The sequence below is a fragment of the Drosophila navojoa genome, chromosome 5 (assembly GCF_054131105.1).
Source record: "Drosophila navojoa isolate 15081-1374.11 chromosome 5, UAZ_NAV_1.0, whole genome shotgun sequence".
NCBI lineage: Eukaryota > Metazoa > Arthropoda > Insecta > Diptera > Drosophilidae > Drosophila > Drosophila navojoa.
The window spans coordinates 24,303,454-24,328,477 of record NC_142893.1 but is presented as its reverse complement, the minus strand read 5'-3'; the positions used below and the strand labels follow the sequence as shown (position 1 = coordinate 24,328,477).

The 25,024-nt window shown below is 37.8% G+C and overlaps 2 protein-coding genes and 1 non-coding gene across 4 annotated transcripts in view; 2 read left to right on the top strand and 1 right to left on the bottom strand.

Moving 5' to 3' along the window:
- Positions 1-9,667, bottom strand: part of GlyT (Glycine transporter) — a 38,077-nt gene extending 28,410 nt beyond the window's left edge. The window contains exons 1-2 of one of the 2 annotated variants that reach the window (XM_089261456.1): positions 9,463-9,667; positions 6,511-6,577 (exon numbers count right to left, since the gene is read on the bottom strand). The gene's annotated coding sequence lies outside the window, so the exon portion shown is untranslated. The remainder of the gene's footprint in view (positions 1-6,510; positions 6,578-9,462) is intronic. The other variant, XM_018103101.3, reaches the window with a different exon arrangement.
- TRNAR-UCG (transfer RNA arginine (anticodon UCG)) lies at positions 117-189 on the top strand. Its single transcript has one exon. It is a non-coding gene; the product is annotated as a tRNA-Arg (tRNA).
- A 2,430-nt stretch (positions 9,668-12,097) lies between the features above and the next one.
- Positions 12,098-24,187, top strand: pippin (solute carrier family member pippin). Its single transcript, XM_018106757.3, has 5 exons — positions 12,098-12,416; positions 17,486-17,681; positions 19,731-19,866; positions 20,450-20,658; positions 22,790-24,187. The coding sequence occupies exons 1-5, from the start codon at positions 12,403-12,405 to the stop codon at positions 23,882-23,884; spliced, it is 1,650 nt and encodes a 549-aa protein (XP_017962246.1). The 5' UTR covers positions 12,098-12,402; the 3' UTR covers positions 23,885-24,187.
- Positions 24,188-25,024: the final 837 nt, after the last annotated feature.

Below are 25,024 nucleotides of genomic sequence, written 5' to 3'. Positions count from 1 at the left end.
AATAATGAAATATTTTTAGTTGTCTGTAAAATGTTAACATTTGATATTTTGTAAGAAATATTGTGCCTTTTATATGCTTTGTTAGAAATATTATGTTTGCCACGCAAGAAGCAAGTGACCGTGTGGCCTAATGGATAAGGCGTCGGACTTCGGATCCGAAGATTGCAGGTTCGAGTCCTGTCACGGTCGAGTCGAAAAAGTTTTTTTTTTAAATTGCTTTCGGTGCACAAACTGTTAATAAGTTATCAAGAAGTGTCGGGCTCGAACCCCCATTCAAGTACATCGATTAAAAAATATATTTTTATCTGTATGTAAATATGTTTTTATACTCTGAACCCATTGAAAATGGGAAATCATTATTATGGTATTAATGGTTTTGTTGAAATGTATGTAAAAGGCAGAAAAAGACGTGGCGGATATATATATATATATATATATATAAATGATCAAGAAATTATATAAATCTATATATATATGAGTTGAGTCGATTTAGCCCTGACGGTCGGTCTGTCCGTCCGTCCGTTTTTTTAAATGTCCGTATATATAGCGCGCATATCGAGCTTGTATTTTATATAATTTCGGATTTTGTTGTAAAGAAGTCCAGAGTGATTAGAATATCACTAGGGGCGTGGCAAATCGGAAAATGCATTTTCCGATATACCAGAAATCATGTTAGTTGAAGAGCTAGAAAGAGCTTGAAATTTGATATGTAGATCCGCGTTGACCCCCCAAGTCCAAAAAGCTATGGTGGATATATCTACGCCCATTGGGGGCGTGGCAAATCAGATAAAACTGTATCTCCTAAAGTTCTAAAGCTAGAACGATTGAAAGTTCGCACGTGAGCTAATGCTATAATGCTATAAAATGAAAAAATATTATGTCTACGCCTAATAGGGGCGTGGCAAATCGGACCTGAAGATATAGTGATTTTTCAAATTTGGCTATATTTTAGGCACTATTGATGCTAGAGTCTTGAAATTTGGTATATATACGCGAGTTGACCTCCCAAGTCCAACAAGCTATAGTGGATATATGTCCGCCCAAAGGGGGCGTGGCAAACCGCAAAACTTTATATCTCCTACAGTTTAAGAGCTAGAAGCTTCAAATTTGGATAGTTGAGTTACTGGTAACCTCATCTATCGATGCCCCAAAAATAATTGTCACGCCTCTTTGGGGGCGTGGCATATCGAAAAATACCCTGTAATTTTCACATTTTTTGAGCATAAGCATTCAAATTTCGCATATATGTTACCGTTAGCTCTTTCTAAGAACTGGCCAAAAATGAGGTGTCTACGACCACTAGGGGCGTGGCAATCGGCATTTGTAGTATATACTTGAGCTATCTATGTATGTACATGTATATACAAATAGGCTTAATAGGCATTGATAACACGGAAGGAAACATTTTTATAAAATTTAAAAATAAAATTTAAATATTTAAAAAATATAAAAGAAGCTAAAATAACAAAATTTGCAATTTACAAAAAAGAGTTTTCCGCGGGGTTAGAACTCGCACCCAAGCCATGTTTATCAAAATAACAAAAACAAACTAAACCGGCGCCTTTGCCGACAGCGCCACCATATACTATCAACAACTGTAATTCAAATGAAATCCAAAAATATACAACATTGAAGGGGCTTTGAACCTCCGCCGCTGTAACATAACTTGCGACGCCTCTATCACCCACGCTATCGTTTTGCTTGACAATCTGGTAGCTAAAATACAATAACATGATAACAGAGCGTCATCTGACAAAACTACAATAACAGCTAGAAAATCCAGAAATCCGAAAGCTATTAACGAAAATTACTCAAAAAGTGCACGATCAATATAATAATTATCGATTACTCGATAAAAATTACCAAAAGCTACAATATATAAACAAAAAGCATAATTGTTTTGTACTAAATTTTTATAAAGCCAAATTAAATTTGAAATAAGAATAAATGCCCCTTTGTAAACATAGCATCATGTATACGGACTGTGAATGAGTATTCCGCAGTCGGTAGCGCCCGACTGCAACGTTCTTACTTGTTTTTTCTAGGTCCGTGTATATCACGCGCATATCAAGTTTATCACTAAAAATCGATACCTACTCCCGATATTCTATTATCGATTAAAAACCTTATCGAAAGCCTTTAGAGCTAGAGTTTCCAAATTTTAAATGTAGATGCATGTGTATTTAATATAATTTCGGTTTTTGTTAAAATTTACCCCCACCCCTAAATTCGACCCCTCACCCTCACCTTTGTAAAAGGCGTATTTCAAGTAGTAGAGACTTGTGCTTTGGAATGTACAAACATTTGAACATTATGATCATGTTCTGAAAGTTTCATTAAGATTGGACGGCTAGAATTATATTATTCAACAAATAAATTCGTTTAATGTTGCCCGCATCAGACTGGAGGGTTCACATACACATACAGCTGCAATTGCAGTTGTCGTAAAAATTGTTAGAGAACACGCCATAAAAACAATATGCAGCAATGCCAAGGGGGGCGTGGCAGAGGTGTCTGTGTGTGTGAGTGTGGAGGAGGAGCTGCTTGCAGTTGTCGACAAGGCAAAGAATCGGATAGAATGGATACAGGCTACAGGATGCAAGGGGAAATACACAAACTATTTAATAGCTTAGCTAAGCATTGCTGTTGTTCTTACTTTTGTTATTGTTGTCGCAGTTGGTGCTATTGTTATTGCTGTTGCAATGGCCATGCCTGGCCGCTGGCGTTAAGGTCAAAGTTCACAGCCTTTCCTCAGTGCAAAGAGTGGCCGCTAAAGGACGTGCATCCTGTGTACTTGGCACTAGGCCACGCACGTGAGGCGGTAATATATATGTATATATATATATATATATATGGAATACGCCAGAATATATTGATATAAACATCTCGTATTGGAGCTAAAAGAGCTTAAGAAAGTCATGACCCAGCTCTAATCTTTGCTTAATAGAAAATACTAACGAAGGTCGGCGAATTGAATTTTATAATTTCGTAAGCGATTGTAGAACGTAATTTAATTTAAGCACAGCATTTGCGTTGCCTCGAAACAGAACTTTACTGTCTTTTAATTTGAGTCATCTGGCTCTGTATTAGAGGATGAATCGAAGTAGTTATTGGGTTAGTATACCCTGAACTAGAGCGAATTGAGTCCTTATCTTTTGCAAGTATGTAAGATAGACGCTTTCTAATCGTTCTGCATTAAAATCTCAATTTCGCAAAAAATCAACATACGATCATTTTGAGGGAATGCGGTGACTTATATTCTTGATCAGGATGACGAGCTGAGTCGATTTAGTCCTGCCTGTCTGTCCGTTCGTCAGTTTACCGTCTGTCCGTCTGGCCGTATTTTTGAACGCGTCGATCTAAGAAGATATGAGAGCTAGAGACTAGAGACTTTTTTGAAAATGTTAAGTTTATCCCGAACAATAGATAACTCATCCCGTTATTTTAATAGATTAAAAACCTTAAATCAGTTTTAAAATTATATCTCCCACACCTTTGAGGCTAGTGTCTCCAGATCTTAAACATACATAGATTCAAATGCTTTTTATACAATTTCGATTTTTGTTATATTTTGAATAACGACTCAGTGAATGTAACAATATATAAAATAAAATTGTAAATGTTTTTTTTTTTTTTTTTTTCAGTTTTTAAAATAATGTCAAATATGCAATAGAATACGTAGCTCATATGTTGAAAGTTTCATTAAATTCCGTTAAGACAATCGACAGTGTTCCTATGCGTGTTCACACACACGCTCAAAAAGCTCGAAACTCCTAACAGTTAGATTTGTTAGATGGCGCTGCAGCAGTGAACCTTGTTCATTTTTGCCATCACATTTTTGAAAAGAGAAGTGGTGTTGTAATAGCAGCGGGACGCTCGATCAAGAAAACTCGGGTTCGGCTCCTATGCGCGCAATTTATGTCTATTTTAATAGTTTCAAAATATGCATATCATTTTCATAATTGCAACTAACATGAGCGCGTCAAGTCATTTGTTTTACCAATACATATGTATGTATGTATGTATGCTCTAGAATCAACAGTTCGCAATATACATATGTATGTACATAAGTATGTTGAGTGACATAGAAGCTAAGCCGAGAACGGGTTGAGTGAATGAGTGCGCCTGTGTATGACTCAGACAGCATGTATATGCTCAGCTGAGCAAAAAGGAATTGAGGGAGTGGGAGTGTGAGTACAAGAGTTGGTAAGTTCGCATACAGACACAAAAATGATCATGCATGTAGCACAGAGCTGTAAGTGTGTGTGTGCATTCTTGTCGCGAACCAATTTCGGTTTTTCTGCGCAATTGCTTGTGCGCACATAGAGGGAAAGATCATCGGGAGAAGCAAGAGTAAGTGATAGAGAGTAAAGTCATGCACATACATTTGTATATTTTGTCAAGCCAGGCAAATACGACGTAGAAAATGCATACAAAATCTCGAGTGATTCGACGCCTTGACGCTTTGGCATCTTTTCCATTTCATTTTAAGTAATCATTTATTCTCGCTCCTTTTTTTGAACTCCGTTAGCTATGATGCCTTGAGCTCGCTCCAATGTAAACTCACTCAAGACGTCTGAGCCTATAACGCACTCATTAACATGGCTGATCAGGTCAGAGTGACAATAAAAATCTATCTAATGAATATATGAGAGCTAGGACTTTCGAAGCAGTTTGTAATTACCACAGTGGTATTTTAATGAGTATTCATGACAAGGAATCTAATATATTTACCTTTCGTAGTTTACACTGCATAATTTCATCACTTTTTGATTTCATTTATATTTTTAAACATACCGAAATGTAAATTTTGAGCCGTTCTAAATGTGATTTTTTATTAGTTCGGTTCAGAGTAGTATTTGATTTCTATACATATTTCCTTTTGATGACGTGCTAAATATATTATAAACTTGTTCCTCTGTTTGTTGCAGACAATTTCAGATTAAGAATGTGATAAGAATGACCTACCATAATACTCGCACCATTTAATTTATAGGTCTATTCAACATGAAGTTAGTTCAGTATGAAATTAGGAAGTTTTCGGCTCTCAAACCATGGAAGGAGAAATTTCGACGACATGCTCTAAGCCTGCAGCGGCTCTCAGTAATTGAATTCTAGCATTTTGCTGCTTCAACCAGAACTGTGGAAGATGCAGTCAGTTTCGAAGGCGACGGAGCTCAACGATAATTCAATTATCAAACTTCTATGAAACACCCTTGCCACGCCCTGCCACTCAAGGCATACATATTTTCTATATAGCTTACCAACCCGCATTTACTATAAGCATCTACATTCGCTCAGGGATACAGTCGAAAAGGCTGCACATGACTACTGATCCAAGAAATAATTTTTATAAATGGAGTGTATTGTTTCGATGGGTGGATTTGTGAAATATCCATTTTTCCGTTCCCCTGTTGGTCTCTAAACAAAAAACGAGATTTGTAAAACTGAAATTTCAGGCCAATTTTACATACAATATTCTGTTTATATTTAGGGCCATTTTTATTAATACATATTTTTACTTGAGTTTTTTCCAGTTGATTGATGGATTTGATTAGCTTGATTTATAATATAGTCGAGCTGGCCGTGGCTCTACCTTTGGTAATCTCTTCAAATTCCAAGAAAACAACTGCTAAAACCATTCAGTTGGCATCAAAAAGAAATAAAGTGAGAAAGGGAAAACTTGGTCAGCTTTCAATGTCAATTTACTTGATTTTCTAGCAGATGATTCTGTTCTATTTGATAAATGAAAATGACGTAAACTGATGAATTTGTGGTCATGTTTAAAGCACATAAACAGGGAAAACTTTCGTTTGATGACTTAGCTTTGGCTGGAAGCAAAGATTAAAAACGGTTATGGCTTAAGGTGCAGATTTTCCTGAGCTCAGTGACCCATAAAAATAATTGTATTGAAAATCGAGGGAACCTTGGTGAACCTTCTCTTGCACATCCATGAGCGATTTATACGATTCTCAGTTATGACTGTGTTTAAAGTGAATTCGTTCAGCCCAAAATATGTGAAAATCAATTAAAAACTAAAAATGATAAATAAATAAATAAAATGAATATAACTAGTTGCTCATTTGATTTGGGATAGTTATATTTATGTGATGCTCAAACTTCTAATCTCTCTAACTGATTTGTCAGCATCAGGTAAATGAATGTATAGTCGAGTACCTGCTTATCTAAGTTTTCCCTTATATAGCCTATTTGATTGGTCAAGCTGTGAGCAAGTTGATCCTAGACTGAAATCAATTGAAAGTGACTGAAGTTGACTGAATTAGGCTAAACTGCGTCATATCACGCATACGCCATGTGTGGCAAATGGGGCCATATGTGCAATGTTGAAGCAATCAATCAAATTGCTGCCTCAATGGCATGGTTTTGCATGAGGAAAGCACACAGAAATAAGATTGAGCACCTGTTGTTCGCCATATACAATATAATATAAAAATATAATAGAAGCACAAATATATATATGTATGTATAAAATAAAATTGCTAAACTTACCAGCCAGAGTTTTGTTATCTCTTTTATTATTGTTGCTTTTTAATTGTTATTGTGTTTAAATCCTCGACTTTAAGTCGTTAATTGTTTGTTATGCAAAAGGCAAAAGGGAAAAGAAATAAGGCCGGAGGCACTGGCAGAGACGGGAGGAGGCGAGCCGAGGAAGCCGAGCAGTAAAAGAGAGCCAAGGCAAGCACGCAACACACGGCACAGGACGCGGCAGGACAAGCGAATCTGTGTGAGCAGGAAACATCGCACGTTCACGTCGAGCAGGAACCAGGAAGGAACCAGGCACAAGGCAAACAGACAGGAAAGCGAAAAGCGACGTTGAGCATTGACGAGCGCCAGCCAAGGACAAGGATACTAAGGTAACAACAGCAATAACTATAACAAAAGGCAAACGGGCCAAAGAATAAAAAAGCGAAAGCACAAAATGCAAGCTAAGAGTATCAACCGCTGAATGCCCTAACAGAGCGAAGTATTTTCTATATTGATTCGGCTGAAAATAAATCAAGCTCTTTTTAAGCGCTTTGATTAATTATTATATACTATTGATATAAATATAACATAAATATAACTTTGAGAACTTTCCTATGAGTTCCTATAAGTTCCGTTCTCCTGCATGTTCATATATCTTGAAAATTCCAAGCTATATAATATTATAATTATTTATATTTATCCATGATATACTATAAAATATTGTTTGAGGGAAGACAGTCGAGTAAATGAAATTTATATTGAATAATATCTAGCTTAAAATATATAAAAATAAAGCTAGTATAATAATATAACAATACTCGATGCTCGACGTGTAAAGTTAATAATGCGATATCACATATCTTCCACCCACTATTAGATATATAGATTTCGTAACATTGGCCCCAGCTCTGGCTCGGGCCCGCGCCACGAGAGGATGACAGCAGCAAAAGCGAAAAGTGAAAGACTTATTTCTATATAAATTATGTATAGTCCATAAGAGCTCAGTTTCGAACAGCTATTAATAAAATAAATGCCATTCACTGTGCGTTACATATTTGATGGGAAAATTAAAATACCGATAGCAAGGACATAAGGACGTGCGCAAAAAAGTGAAAGAGGGCAGCGAAAGCATAGACATTCCAATAACAATGGGCCTGGCTGAGAATAGCAAAGAAGAAGGCAGGAAAAAGTTTTGCCAGGCTTTGCTGCTCGGCTGTGCCGGGCCAGCGGAAGCTGGAATTAATTTTTCGTTTGGCCACGCTTGGCTAGAGCACAGTAAGCCTGTGGGGCTCGGGTCGTGGCTGTAGAGGTCAGGATGCCCAAAAACTTTGTCCAAATATTTGTGGACTACCTTTGGATCCAAGACGATTGGAGACCCCTTAAATGTTGGCGCAGAGCTCAATTGCAGCAATTGCCAGCAGTGCCTACGTGCATAACTGCATATACCTATGTGAATGGACTATATACCCTATAGAGCAACATGCCAGAGACAACAATGGGATCCCTTAAGGGAAGTGCATATGACATGTGAAGCAAATTTGTGTTAACCAAACAAAAGTCTTAAACAGCTGGGCGCATGCAAAATCCCTATTTTGCGTATACATTGAAACTCAAGCTAGAACTAACGGCTTTCCATCTAGAAGAAGGAACAGTTATATATAGGATATGCAACTAAAGTTTTGGTTCAATCTAATGCGCTCAATCAAAATTTCTATTTTTGATTGCTCGGCAAGCCTTAAGAATTAAAGGAGCAAAATCTATTCCGCTCTGAGCTCATAATTCGAATTAGAAAGTGGATGCTTTCAAAATAATATCAAGATTGACATTAATTTCACTTAAATACTTAAATTCGTGGAAGTGGAATTTCTAGTCTATGTAAATTTCAGATGAATAGAAGATGTTTTTTTGAAACTAAAAAACTAATTAGAAAATCTAAAGGCTTAAAAAGGAAAGCCTCTAAAAGGAAATCTCAAGTCCGAATGTATATTGCTAAAGTTATCAATTTAAGCTGGAGCACATTATGAGTTCTTTGTAAAACTAGAGTTGGAGTCAATTTGAAGTATGGCCTACTAAAGATTGTACTTATATCTGATGTGCTTTGACAGCTAATAAAACTGTTTGCAATATATATTGTTATATAGTCGAGTAATTTATAGGTTATATAGTAAAGTCTAGTGTAGTAGTTTGTTCAAGTTCACGACTTCAAATAAATATATTTATATAATAGTTACATTAATTTGAGAAACGTTATCTTTTATATAAGCTAAGCAAATAATGTAGACTCATTTTAAAATTACCCAACACTATAAGCAGAATATTAACCAAAAGAACATTTAAATTGAAAATTCCAATTAGGAATCCGTTAATTGGAATTACTGTAAACACTCTTTATAACTCCAACTATCCGATTTGTGATGCAAACATGCATGGATAGAAAATTTCCCTTTAGCTCAGTTCAAAAAGGCGTCGCATGACACGGCACGGAGGTCAGCAAAATGGATGTTGTGGATGGTCAGTACTGGGAATGCATAGTACAGTTAATTAGCTGGTAATGAAATCAGCGTAAACTCGACTATGACAGGGTATGTATGGCAGTTGGCAGTTTGCACAGTTGGCCAGGCTGAGAACGGGGCATATGTTTGAGCGCTGCATGCAGCAGTCGGTGCTAGAATTGCCACACAGTAATTGGCCACCGCAAGGTCCTTGTCGCTGAGTTTATCTATACAGCCATAGGCATGCATACATTTTGAGGAATATTTTAAAATTTGTGTTGGCGTTAAATGACGCGTGCTCTTATAGGAATTTCATTTTGAATTGTTTTTAACACTTTAGGCGACACAAGAGACACGAAGGACACGCGCACTGCAGTAAGGACACGCACAAAAAATACGATACGTGAATAAAACGCACGCAGCACTATGAAGTTTTTATTGAGATTTGATTAAATTTACAAATCGTTTTTAGAACGCGACTTACACAATTTGAGTTGCAGCGAAAACGCTTTATTGAGCTCTTGTCGATGTTGCTGATGTTGTTGTTGGCTTTAGTTGTATTAGTTCGTGTAGATGTGGGTGTTTCTGTTGTTGTTGTTGGTGGTTTGGGTGATAATTGATTGTTGGTTAACATGGAGCAACCGTCATGGCGCACAATTCGAAAGCAACTGAAAGCAGAGCACTAACAGCAGCAGCACAAGCAACACCGACGTCGCCATCATCGGCCCACCCACACAGAGCAAAGCTTTTACGTGAGCGCGAAAAAAGCTTTTGGCAAGCGCGCGCGCGGCCTTTGCCATAAAGTGTGTATTTTATAGCAGCGCTGCTCGCAACGATGGCGCTGGCAGCACCGTCAGCGTTTCAGCTGCGTTTGATTTACAATTTGATTAACTTGCGCCGCAGTTTTCGACGGAGACAGCATTCGAAGCTTTTGCGTGTGTGTGTGGGTGGGTGCGAATGTATAACCTATTGTAAATTGAATGCTTGAATATTTATTCGCTCAATTATGCATGTGTATGCAGAATATGCTGCATATCTTTGTGGGCGAGTAACGCGCTTAAGCATAAGGTTGGCCTCACCAAATAAACAGCAGAGCATCCAAAACTGCTCGAGTTTATTTAACAGCCATTAACAAGGATAAATAATGCAGTTTTCTGAACGGTTCAAAGAATGATATTCTTATATACTATGCATACAAACATAATATAATGGTTGAGTAATATCTCTCTCGGCTCTCTCATTGTACATTTACTTTAACCCGAAGCTGTCATACAACAAGTCCAGGGGATAATTTGGGCATATAAAAACCGCATGCCACTGGGATTTTGACAGTTTGGTTGACCTTCAGATCAAGTGAAACACCCATAGAGATATACAAGCGCCAACACACATTGACACCTTCAACTAAAGGAAAAAATCTGTCGCTGTCATTGTCGTTGCTGCCTAGACCTAGACACTGAAAGTGGCGCTGACGTCGATGCCGACGGTAACGCCAACGGCTAGCTTCAATAAATGAGTTGCTGCATAAATTCACTCTGCTGGTCTGTGCTGTACCAAAGCTTAGCACATGTAGAAGCTAACTGGAAACAGTTGGCATCCGACTGTGCTCTCCTCTTCGTTTGCTGCGTAGGCGCAGGCGAAACTCGTGAGAGAAGAAGAGGAAGCAGCAGCACCAGCAACCTGGCAGGAACAGCCGTTCATTAGAGTAAAACTATAAGGCGATTATAGACGAAACGCCCACGGGCATAAAAAAAGTTTCAAAGCAACGCTAACAGAAACAAAAATTAAAACATTATATTAAGAAGCATAACGGCAATAATTTCAAATTGGGAGAATCAGAAAGGAATCAGAGTGAAGCACTTGCGGGCTGCATTTAAGAAATGTTTGTTATTGTAATTGTTGTTGCTGCTGCTGTTGTTGTTGTTGTGCAAGGTTATGAATGAAAAGCTTTTTCAATTCAGCATCTGTTGGCCCTGCGGTAACATTTCCGATTCTGTCGCAGCTAAAAGAGCTTTGCAAGGAAAGAAAACCTTGACAGGTCGTTAACAAGACATTAAAAAGCTCTACGAAAAGGGGGCACAGAAGAGCGACAAAGCAGCAGAGCAGCAGCTGGTTGGCAGGCATAACTAAGGCTGATAATTGAGGGATAATTGTCGTAATTGTGGGTGGACTTTGTTGCTGATGTATAAATGCTATATGTAAGGTATACGAGTTGTTCAATTCGAAAGCATTTTAAGTGTATAAAAGCGTATAAAAGCTATTTAATGGGATTTTGGAATTAAAAATTTTGCATGTGGTATTATCAATATTTGAATGTTTTTGTGTTAAAGACAATCGCGATGTAGCATTTAAGCTCTGATCTCTAAACTGTAGCTAAAGCTTTTAGCTCGTACACAAACCACAGCCGCGGTAAACGATATTAATAGAGTTCATAAGCAGCTTAGGTTGCTCGTCAGTCAAGAGTGTTTTGTATGCTAAGAGAATCTCCATTTCTCTTACGGGTTACGTGAAGCAGCTGTTCCGCTTTGAACAGCTGATCGAGTGTTTGCCGGCTAAACGTTTTATAAATAGAAGAGTGCATGACAAACAAGGCGAGAGAAGGACAGAGCCAAAAAAAATAGAGAGAGAGAAAGAGAGCGGTGTCGCCATATTACGAAAGCTAACCGGAACTTTTTACGCTCCGAGGGATGTCAGAAAATTATGTATTTTAAGCAATGCATATATATTACTAGACAACGCTGATTGTATCTATGCAATAAAAATAAATAAATTTACAAAATGATTAAATCAAATATGTAAATAAAATGAGCTTATTAAATAAGAGCCATGCTCATTTATTCATATATAAAGTATTTATATGTTATTGTTTTTGATGATCTAAAGTTATATAGCTCCGATATATGTATATTATATTAATATTAAACGAAATAGGCTTCATTCAAAACAATTTGCGAAAGTATATTTAGTATATGCTATATAGATAGATTTATTGCAGATTAGCGCTTCTGTTTGTACACAACTCGAAACTTTTCACCCTGCCCTCGCACTCTTTTGCCTGTGTGCGTGTGGGTCGACCAATTGGTCGATCGACTCGACGCTCATAAATATAAAGCCGCCTTTGCAAAAATTTCGAAGTCAGTTCGCAGTTTGGCAGCAAAAGAAATCGACGTGAGATCGAGGCGTGTTTCCACAATCAGCGCGTGTTGTTTGCATTGTTGTGTATATTCGTGTGTGCTTGTATGTGTTAAGTGCCCGCGTTTATATTTAATGTTAACATCGAATGTGTCTTCAAGTCGCGCATTAAATTAAGTCTCTGACTCTGACTCTGACTCTGACTCTGGAAAATCGCCGAGTTATATAAAAATAAAATTTGTGCAATTGCGTTTTGCGTGTTCTGACTAAATTAATTACAAAACAACAAAAAATGAACAACGAAAGGTAATGTGAAAGGCATAAAATATAAACAAGAAAAACGAGAAATTATTTTCACGAATCACTACTGTTTGACTTAGTCTGCCCGACTTATTTTGCATATTCAACTAAATAGACTTTAAGCCGTGACTCTTACAATAAAAAGTTTTTGTTGTTGTTGCTGCTTGTATTCCATATTGCAAAACGATCTCAGTTGTTGGGTCTTCTGCTCAAATACTCGTTCAGTTTCGCTTAGTCGCTTAGTGCTTTCGGCTGCTGATAACACTGAGTCTCAGTCTACAATCGTACAAATGAAAAAAATAAAATTAATAAATAAATAAATAAAAATATTGCGAAATAAAAATTTGTTTATATTTTGTATGTAACAACATTGGCATCATCTTGTGTCGGGACGTTGTGCAAATATATGCAAAGCGAATTTCGGTTCATCGATAGCTTCACAATTAATGCCTAATCTTGGATTTGTCACTCGATGACGATCCACATGAATATCTAAATTTCATTGTCAATTCGAATACGGATCGCTATAGTGACTAGACACAGGTAGTCGCGTGTAAATTTTTATTGAACAACCAGATAAGATATATCTGTTCCCTGGCGACAAAACAAAATATATATATATTAGAAATGCAACTATAAATAGAAATTGATGAATGTAGGAGCTCGTTAGAGGAGATTGAAAGAGGTCCCTGAGCTATACTTACGCAGGTATTCAGATAGTTTCGGTTCAATTTTTATTTTTAGGTGATATATAGATATTAAAAACATGTATTTAGTCTAAATAAATCCATATTCAAATAAATATATAATATATTAAACTTCGCTTTTGAAGTAATTGATTTCACAATGTATACAAAAGTATTATCAACATTATCTATTATGATAGGCATTGTATCAATATATCAATCAATCAATAGCTACGAAAATCAATTATCAAAACCAAAATAAATACAGTCAAGAGCACAATTTTCACTTTCAGTTTGATATGAATTATGTGAATAAGTATGACTTGTATAGTAAAAATAAGTTTATTCGTTGCTTTCTTAAATCATATCAATTTATGTATGATACAAATTAAGGATATGCCCACATAGCATTAATATTTATTTTTGTTAATGAGTAAATAATCTATCTGAAATTAATTTATGAGCTTGCTAAATAGAGCTCTGGCATCTAGGACTTAAGCTTGTACAATTCATTTGTATTTCATCTTTTTATAGCTTTTGTTGTCGTTGTTTATAATGTTGGTATTTAACACATATAAGAAAAACACATTTTATAACGCCGCTAATATAATTTTTTATCAAGTTTATTCGTGTCGAATTAGCGTTGGTCTATCAAATTAAATGGTTCCGTCGTGTGTCTAAATATGAATACATCATTAGAATTTTTGTGCCAGGAATGTTATGATTTGGTTTAATCGTGCGTAAGGACTTTTTGGTTAAGTTAAAGAATTACTAAATTAAATAGATATAACGCATATTTTAAATTTATGTAATGCTCATTCTTTATGGTATGATAAAAATTATTATCAGACAAATATATGGGCCGTGTCACTGTTAAATACATTTACTCTGTTATAAAAGATATTTATATATCTCAATATATGCTACATATGTTCAAATAGACTTTATAGTAAGTGCTTGAATAATAATTTATTTCCGATTATTGTCAAATAATTGTTTAATCAATTCATTTGTTTTTAATTTATGGCCCATAAGAGCGAGCTAAGAGCTAATAGGTATTTACAATCTGGACAATTATGAGAAAAAAGAGCGATTTGCTTTGAGCAGACTTGATTATTTTGCCGATTCATAATCAGACTGAGGCGACCAGCTGAAGGTTTACTTCCGATCGACGCGATAACAGTTGTTCATGATCGAGCGGAGATCAGCGTCTATAGACAGACAGCTGATAGACCTGATGGTTGGTGATCTAGTAAGCTTATAAATCAATTCAACTTGATAGAAATTCGCTGCATCATTGCTGCTGGCACAAATTGGTAAAATATGCATGAGATTCCAGTTGAAGCCCCTTGTAATTGGCAAATATTTTTGATTGATTACAAGTGAAATGAATTGCAAAGCATTGTGAAATTGTATTCCTTATTGGAAATGTCTTTTCCCTAATTAGTTTGCCACTTGAATTGATCGAAATTATGATGAGTAATCAATTTCAGAAGATTGTAAAGTAATAATTTCAAAATGGAAACTTCTAATTGGATGGAATTTAAGTTTCGCCTTCGCCTTCGCCTTCGCAATCGTGTTCGCCTTGTTTGCCTTGGTAATTAACAAATTCATTGGAAGAAATTGTTAATTAGTGCGATAAGGCGAATTCGAGTAGCTGCTATCGAGCTGTTTCGGTATATACGGTTATGCGCTTGTAAATTATAATTCACAAATTCCCACGGTGAACAACAGTTATCTTATCGCAGGCCTTTCCAGCGTGCTGTCCAATTTAATTACGCATACGCCGTGTATGGCAGTCATGCCAACAACAAGAAGAACAGCAGCAGCAGCGCGCTAATGATTATGAAATCAATGCGTTCATATTGTATATACATATATTTGTATATGTTTATAGTAACTATAATGTATAAATCTACTTCTGTTGCCTGCTTAATTGGCTCAATTAGCCGGCCCAGCCACAAAACAGTAAAGTTCGGCTACTGTATGTACATATACCAATATAGATATGAATACATACATGTATATATATATATGTATATATATATATATATATATATATATATGTTACTCTTATCAATTGTCTAATTTGTGTGGCCAACATGGAAACTCGTTCGATTCACACTTGCCTCACTTCGATCGATAAGCGAAACGCGCTCTGCTTTCCCATTGGCATCAATCACGCCGTTGATCGATTAACATCGTGTGATTCTTGAGTTTGCGACTCGTGTCAAGCGATTGATTCCAGCGACTAGATCCGCTCTAATCCACTGTATCAACTTCGGCCATTGCCATTGAGCCACATTGGCACATTGAACTGTGTTCTTAATCAGTACTTCCTCAATTTCGGGTGGAGCATAACTGTGCAGCTCTATTGATAATACGAATTAAGAAATTGGCCGTAGATTTGTTGCTTTTATGATTTTCTACAATCTTTTATATGCAATTCACGCTTAGTTGTTCTATTTGGCTCGCCCAGGCTATAAATGTGCTATAAAGTTTAGCATTCAAGGTTCAAGATTCGGGTCCATTGGCCTCCTAGCGACACATTTGTAATCCTCTTAAGAGCAAGAATAACGCTGTTTGGCGTTTCTTTTCGATTTCATATAGAGAAGCGGTTAATTTATAGCATATATGCACTTATAATTTCGATCAAGTGAGGGGAGTTCCTCTGGAAAGAACCCGATTCCTGGTAGACCAAAGTAATTCAAGCATTTCAGGCATTTCTCATAAACTTTGAGGGAATCTTAGCAAAGTGTGTCACACGCGCTTCCTTGTCGTTCATGAGCAGCAGTTCATTGTGTATATAAGTATATCAAAGAAAACAGGTGAATCAAGGTGAGTTTAGCTTCGCCTTGACAACCAAACACCAAAAGTTATTCGCATCACACGCACCTGTTCAACCAAAACAATGCAACAAAATGAAACACAAACAACAACCAAAATTGAACGAACAAAAAAAAAAATGATAATAATTATTTTCGCCGAACAAAATAATTACAAAACGCAAACCAAAACAAAAGACAATAAACCTGCAAAAAAAAAGGTGACAGTCAATTAGGCAAATCGAGTGAAAAACGTGCGCAAAAAAACAAAAAGCTGAAAACGAAACACGCTGCGGAATACCGCTAAAATTGTTGTTTACTTTGGTTGTTGTTGTTGTTTTCTCTTTAGCTGCGGCGCCGCTTGGCGTTTGTGACTTTTTGCTGATCAACCAAAAAGTAAAACAAAAAATGTAATAAATAAAACGAATTGAATAAAATAATAAAAACAAAATGGAAACAGTAAATTCCGTCGCATGGCTTATGACGTATACGCAGCGTACGCCGAGCTGGCTAATTGTCTCCCCCAGGCCAGCCCAGCTGGTGTCTGCTTTTGTTTGTTTCTTTCTTCTTTGCTTCTGCATCTGAGTCAGCAAAGCAAATGACTTACAATTCCTTATCAGGAATCTAGAATACTGAATTCGATAATCTAGAATACTGAATTCTTCTCTTTATGAAAATATTACACAAAAATAATCATTTTTAATTTTAGTTTTTAAATTATATGCGATTCCTTAGTCTTGCTGCTTTATATTTTAATCAGTTATAGGGCCGTTTTTTTCATTTAAACAGAGACCCCTATTGATATATATTTTTACAATGAGAGTCAATGCGTAAGTCATAGGATTTTTTCAATTTGAAACATCTTAAACAAGTTGAGATAAAAGACAGAGAGGACAGAGATGACAGAATTATTATACAATTCTTCCTTATAAAACGATCTCAGAATCTCATTTGGCAATCATTGAGATGAAGTACATTTACAGACGTGTTTTTATCACGCTGATAAGCTCCTGTGGAGCTTTGTAATTATATGTACATGGGTTGCCCTGTTTGATTGCCTAATAAGTAGGGACTGCTCGCCTCTGACTGCAGTTGAATGGCATTTGAACCAGTCGAAATGCTCTCCAACCGAAAGTACTTAATGAACCGGCTATGGATTGTGCGAGAAATTTTTTTCCTGCTCATATGAATTGAACTGAGCACGCCGATTAGAAAATGTTCGATTAGTAATCGAATATGATCAAATAAATGTACATAAATAAATATTTGATTCGAATTGGAAATGTAAAACAAATTAAAAGAAAATAAAATCAATTAATTGCATGACATTGAAAAATGATCAGAGCCCAATTGAGGTTGATTAGCTACTTGCGCCTCAATAGTATCCTTTGCCATATTCTTAGACCGCCGCTTGATGGCTTTTGTGGTCGTATTAGAGGCACAGCGCACCAATAAAAGAAATAGCGTGATGTCAGATGACATCGCAATGTCAACGAATTGCAGTCTCAATTGGTTTGTCAGCTACTTAATTGCCATTATTGTTTCATTCGTCTTCCTCCACCAGGGATGAGGAGTACAGCAGAATCGTGCCGCAGAAGACGGCATATCATATGGTGCCGGGCTCGGAGTTCCAGTGCAAAGTGCCCATGTCCATGTCCATGTCGATGTCGATGCCGATGGCGAAGCAAAAGGTGCGCAAATTGTCGACCATCGATGAGCAGGACCACGATGCGGCCAATCGGCGAGGCATGATGAATCAGGTAAGCTAGCTCTTCAGCAAAAAAATGAAAGACACATCAATGCTGGCGTACAGGAAAAACCGGTTGGCACCAGACCTATCAAGCAGACTTGCTGAAGCTTTAAGCTCTCTCAGCATTATTAACTTTAAGAGAGAGTTGCCACTCTCTTGGCGCTCTCTTTTATAGCAACTTTTGTCGGCTGTCCTTGAAAATGAATTTTGTCGGCAGCAGCAGGAGTGGGTGTTGCAGTGGCAGCAGCAGGAGTGGGTGTTGCAGTAGTTGGTTATCAGTGTAGTTTGAGGTACAGCAACTTCAGAAACTCAGAGAGTTCGCATGAGCATTACGGTAATCCAGTCGAGCCGTTAATTAGCGTCGCAGCGAAACAAGTTTTGTCTGTTCTAAGTAGACCCCAAAGCAGGCAGGAGCCCGATTAATAACATTAAACACATAACAAAACAAATGCAGCTGGGCCAAAGCAGATTCTCGCTGACTAATGGGCCGCTTCATAATAAATGCCTTCATATGTATGTGTATTGTAGCTGTCAGTCATCAAGCTGTTCAGTTTTTTCTTAATATTCAATTATAACATAAATCAATCAAAAATCACACGACTCTGCAAGGTATCATAAATCGAACATATTGTAGATATTGTGGATATTTTTACTATGAAAACCGATTCAGTCGACATGTGAGTCAAGTATTCATTTCATCATTTTCGGTCAAGATCTCTCTCTCTCTCTCTCTGCCTCTCTCTGTTCTCTTTTTGCGATCGATCGTATTTGATCAACAAGTAAGACCATAATAATTTTTTATAGGGCTATATCATTATTCCTTGTTCTCTCTTTTACTATTACAGTCTCCTGTAGAGAACAGTCTCATAAGGCATTCAATTATCACGGATTATTTCAATTGTTGTCTCATGCTTTAAAATTGCATTCCTTAATTAATATTCAGCAAGAGACAACTTTGCGCAAAAGAGGTTGAGAACTAAAAACCAAACCAGTTATGGGATTTCTCTTCTCGAAGTCTCACTCTCTGTATCTCTCTCTCTCTCTTGTTTAGCTATACGTAATGATATTGTTTTTAGTCTGGTCTGAAGCTAATGAGCGTGAAGGACGCAATGATAAGATATAAATTGAAATTTCTTCGCATGATTAGAAAATATGAAAATATGAGGTCCCCAATTCGTTGGCATGTGACGCGAATTCGACGTCACAGATAGATTCAGAGTGTTTATATAGACGGCACCTTCGATCGCGCCATGACTAACTTGAGTGACAGGCACGTGGCAGAAGGAGGTTTCATTTCCCCGACATAGATCGTTTATCTCCATTGACACCTCAAGTGGAAAGCGGGTCCGCTGCATGGCACTCGCAGTTGCTTTAATTGCAGCGCGTCGCAACTTCAATTGCCGCCAATTGCCCGTCTCCCAATCAAAACTACGTCAACTTGCAACAGTGTCGCTTCCCCACTCAATTAAGTCTCAATTGCAGTTATTGGCTCCAACACGTCTTTAATATTCAATTGTGGCTTCATGCATATATTCTGATCAATATCTCGTGAGCAAATATTGCTAGATATTCATTTAACTTTGCTTTTCTATCTGTATTTTATATATCTATCTATTTTATATAGTAGGGGATTCCATTAGGTATAGGCAGATAACCCTTAGTAATATATGCAAAAAATCAGTTCTGATCAGATCATGATCAGGAATGACATCCTTTCGTAACCTATAAGAATGAAATTGATGAAAACTACTTAAAGTAAAGCTATTATATTTGGTATTGAGAGTCCTAGAGTATACACAGATATTGACTATGTTTTACTTTCTATATCATGCTATATGAAAGTAAATAACAGTTAGGTATCTGTTGGCTTTTATTTATATTTTGCTATGACTCAGCCATTCTTAATTGCCTTTTCAATGTCTTGATGAAACACTTGAAATTGATTCAAGTTCAAATCTGTTTGCCGCCAGTCTAAATATAACTCAAATATATACTAGTTATATCAAAGTTTGTCTTTTCAGTTAAACTGATAATTAATTTCATTTGTATTTCCAACCAGATTTTATCCACTTGCGCTGTTCTTTTGCTCTCCGCGGGCTGTGGCATGCCCATTGGCTACTCGGCGGTGCTGCTGCCACAGCTCAGCATGAACTCGACGGAGGTGCCCATAGATGTTAGCACCGGCTCTTGGATAGGTAAGATGATAACTGAGCTATATTATGCCTAGCGCTAAATATGATGTATTAAGTAAATAAAAAGTATATCTGTCAGTTTAAAGATCAGAAGGTTGTATCTGAATAAAGACAAAATACATTACTCGAATTTTTCTGACTCACTCTCCACTTTCATTTTGAACAATTTAGCTATTTATATATCTAGCTATCTGTTTATAAATCGATCTATCAAATATCTATGAATTTATGCTAATTACCTCCAATAATGTTAAAATATAATAATAAATAAAAGAACTATATGTATTTATTCCCAAGATTTCTGAGTTCTATTCAAAGTAGAAAATTACAGATAATATGAAGAAAATATGATCATTAATACGTATATATAATCATATATAATAGAACAGAAAGGGTTATATTTAAATTTTATAAATTTTTCTAGAAAAAATAGAAAATAGATTTCAACTAAACGTATTTGAGTCGCAGATCAATTCTAAAATATTCTAAAACAGCTACATTTGGGCCACAGGTCACAGTCTTTTATCTTCGTAAATTAACTATTTTTAAACTAAATCTCTACTTCACCCTTCTGTTCTCTTTGCAGCCAGCGTACATAGCTTGGCCACGCCGTTCGGCTCGTTAATCTCTGGACCACTGGCCGATTACCTGGGCCGCCGCAGGACTCTGCTGGTGTCGGTAATACCCCTGTTCCTGGGCTGGAGCACCATGGCCATGTCGAACTCTGTGAAGGCTCTGATATTTGCGCGCTTCCTCTGCGGCTTTGCGACTGGAATTCTGGGCGGACCCGGCCAGGTAATAAAGACGGGCCAATGCCAATATCGAAAAGTTCGTTCACGTCGCCATTTGTCCAACTGACACATTAACCAGATTAATAAATATGTGACATAAGTCGCCGCAGCCCTGACGCCCCAGTAGGAATTCTTGTGCTGCACATGCCCCCGACAAGTGGGTGACAAAAAGACGCAGCAGAGCTGTCAGCTGCCTTTTCTCGTTTGTCGTTTGTCGCTTGTCTCTTGGCTTTTGTCGGTTGTCAGATGGCTGTCAACTGCTCACTTAATTCCATTGTTCCGACCATAATCGAGTGCTCCATTGTGCTGTATGTTAATTCATAGTACGGCGTCCCTCTCACTCGCCTGCCCTCTCTGCGCAGCTCAATTTTCGCACAGCCGGCGTTTGTTTATTCATCTTATGGATATGCCCATGACTTATCCAGCGGCCAAAATGATAACGAAAGCGTCTTCCAAATGCGACGCAGTCCATTTGCATTAGCAAATCGCTTTCCGCACACACAGCATAAAGTTCCGGATTCTTGACCTTAGTCTATAATAAGTTTGTTGTTGCCAGCTGGGCGCTGGCCAGCGGGGAAGGGGCGGGCCGGCTGCGCCCCAAACCGAACAGAAACTTGTTGCGCGTGTGCCTCGAGAAACGTATTTCATTAATTGTCGTCTGCGGCGGCAGTGGCTGAAGATTTATGATTTTATGATTAAGCTTCAGATTATGCTGATATATCTAGTTGATACAGCTGCTTGATATTTCTGTGACCCTGTTTGCCATTCAGTTTGATCAAACTGTTTGTTTATAGACCACAGAGCGCGGGCACATACGAGTGTGTCCCAAGATTAAGGGAAAGTTGTTGTCGCTTGTTCGTTGTGGATTGCTCGAGAACTTGTGCGAGGTCAAGGTGGGTTACGCGTTCTCTGCTTCCAGGAATTTGTCACGCACTCATCTTGCCCAGCTGTCTCAACTAAATGATTCAATGGGGGTGCTTTAGCCATACCATGGGCGACAACAAATAGCACTTGAGTCTACTTATATATACATTCCCACAGACATTTCAGCTTTGGGCGGAGCAGGTGATAAGCTATCACTTATCGAAAGTGGTTTCCAATGATGTTTCATATTTATCAATTCAATTCAATTCAGCTGATCAAGCAGCTATACAAGGAACTTTAAAGCGATTTAGATCAGAACTGACCAACTAAATAGTATGCAAGTTGAATTAGTGACTGAAGGAGTGAATAGATTAATGAACTTGATTAGGTAAACTTGTTCTAGTTTTGTTATGACAGACTGAGTTTTGAGTAGTATAACATTAGGCATGACTTAAAACACGGTGGTACGGTACAGTAAGCAAGGGTGAGTTGGAGTACAAACAAATTATTATAGAGTAGTGCTGTAATTGAGATAGATGATGCTGATTAATTTTGATTCTGTCGGTTTGAGTGATTAGCGAGTTGGATGATAATATAATAGGTTCGATAGAAAGTTCAATGATGATTAAATGAGAGGAAGACAGATGAATACATATAGTATGACAAAAGTTGCTAAAATAATTACTAATGAGATGAGCTGCGTGATATATTACTTTTCTTCTTCGTTATCGTTGTCAGAAAGTCATCATGGAAAGAGTATTTCAAATTCGAACATCATATTATAATAATAGTTTTATTATTTTAACGTATACCACATTGTCTTTGCAATATTTGCTCATTCTTTAAAACGGAATAGATTGATACTACATAGACTAATAGAATGGATTTGGCAGGGTCGTTCTTCACATCCTGCATATGTTACACAGGCAGCATGATTAAGCAACCAAAATTGAATCCGAAATCACAGTGGTATTCAAATAATGTTTGAGTATCTTATATTGATATTATTGATCATTTAGAAATTTTCTACCATGCAAATGCAATGTCATTTTCTGAGCGGCTTTTAGCTTCTGAAATATTATTCAACTGCTTCTATTGATATAATTCAATTGAATATCAATTGATTCGGTTTGTAATTGGCCAATTAGTAGTTCACTCTTGCATAAACCAGTATAAGCTGACGCAGACACAGGACACAGTTCATAAGCCATCCCAGATATTTTACCATATTTAATATAAATATGATGTCTCCAATCCTTCTTTCCAATCAGGTGTATATTGCCGAAACAGCAGAGCCAAACCTGCGCAGTCTGCTCATTGGCGCTCCGTACGTGGCCTACTCGTGTGGAATTCTGTTTGTCTATTCGCTGGGCACCATTCTGTACTGGCGCGACGTGGCCTGGTGCGCCAACATTCTGCCGGCGCTGGCTGTCATCTCCATTTACTTCATACCGGAGACGCCGGCTTGGCTGGTGCGCAATCGCTTAGAAAAGCGCGCGCTGCAGGCGCTCACCTTTCTGCGTGGCAGCGAGATCACCGCCCAGAAGGAGCTCAACGACATGAAGGTGCGCTTGGAGAAGGAGCGAGCCACAACCAAGACGAATGAGAACATCTTCAAGCTCTGCTGTCAGCGTGTGGCCATCAAGCCGCTCTTCATTGTGATCGTCTTCTCGCTGCTGCAGATGTTCTCCGGCACCTTCATTGTGATCTTCTACGCAATCGACATCATCTCCGAGTTTGGAGCCGACTTCGATACGAAGCAGGCGGCCATTTGGACAGCGGCTGTGCGTGTGCTCTGCTGCATGATCTTCTGCGGCATCCTGATCTTTGTGCGCCGCCGTCTCATCATGGTTCTCTCGGGCATTGGCTCGGGCGTCTTTTGCCTGGCGCTAAGTGTCTTCATGTACATCCGTATGGGTCAGCCCAAGATGCCCTACGACGTGCTCGTAGCAGGCGGTTGCCTCCTTGGCTACATTGTCTTCAATACAGCTCTGATGGTAATGCCGGGCATCATGATCGGGGAGCTGTTTCCTGCTCGCATTCGTGGACGCACAGCTGGCGGTGTATTTGCCTCGATGAATGTGGCTCTCTTCATCTTTGCCAAGGCCTTTCCGGCGCTGCAAGCATTTCTGAAGATGCGCGGCGTTTTCATGGTGTTTGCCGCCTCCAGCTTCCTGCTGATAGTATTCATGTGTCTGTTCCAGCCGGAGACAAAGGGCCGTAGTCTGGAGCACATCGAGGACTACTTCAATGGGGACAATTGGCTCTGGCTGAAGCGTGATCGTGGCTACAAGACGGTCAAGCTGCTGCCCCTGGAGCCGCTGGCGGAGAATCGTCCTCTGCAGCGCAACGTGGAACATGCCTAAGCATAGATTTGTTAATTATTAGATTTAATACAGGGCTCTAAGATTCCTTAGATTATTAGCTAGTATTATGCATAGCTTCTAAGAGCGCTGGAGTACCTCGTAGCAGTAATATCTGTGCCTTTCCAGTGTTCGTTAGTTACTCCAATATATCACCAAAAAGAAATATTATGAGCTCAATTTCGGTTAATTTAAGAAACGTGATTTATGCAATTATGCATTCGAATTTTAAAGTCTCGATGTATATTATATATGATGTATTTGTACGATTATATGAGTACTGATATTAATAAAAAGTTGCATTAATTTGAAGTTTTCAATTTATTTGAGGGCGTCGTTACAGCCAAGTTCAAGTTATCGACTTGCCACCACAAACTAAACATCCCGCCCGGGCTGTATTCGTTTGAACACTGACCAGTGGTTTGAATTTCATCTGGTGGTTTTTAATATTGCACAACTATTGTATCGCCTGGAGAAACTAACTGGAAGTGTAATTTCTTAGCAAAATAATGAAGTGTTTAGCCAGCTAGCTACATTTTCTTCAGTAGTGCTAAAGAGCTGTTAATGTTCTCGACGTTTGTATCTCTGGTTTGTGAAAGTGCTGCCAGATCGTTTGATGTATATGGGCTTAGTTTCGTTAGGATTATTCCTATCATTCGACCGCCACAGTTTCGTTAAAAGCTTATCAATAAAGCTCTAAAAGCTCTGTTCGTTAACAGCGCGCGTTAGCAGCTGAAAAATTTAAATTCAAATATTTACATATGTTGTTAGATAGTTGTTAAATGTACATATAAAGTTTTAGGGAATAGATGTCTGTGTGTAAATAAAGGAACATATTACAGTTAAGTCTAAATTCGTTGGTTTAAATCAAGCTGTCATATAATTACAATAAGGTTGGGCTTTTAGTGCACCATTGCCCCATCATACTTTGGCAATTACGTAATTTGAAATATGCAGTACAATAGTAATTATTAAGACTTTGACCTGCCCCTTCTTTTCGTACTACCCAGAGGTAAACCCATTGCGAATGCGGACAACTTACGTACAACTACTCTATACATTTCGTAAAATAAAAATGCCCCACGTGATGTTAAATTTTTAATAGACTTCTCAGCGGCAGTCGAGTTGAAGTTTGAAATTAAA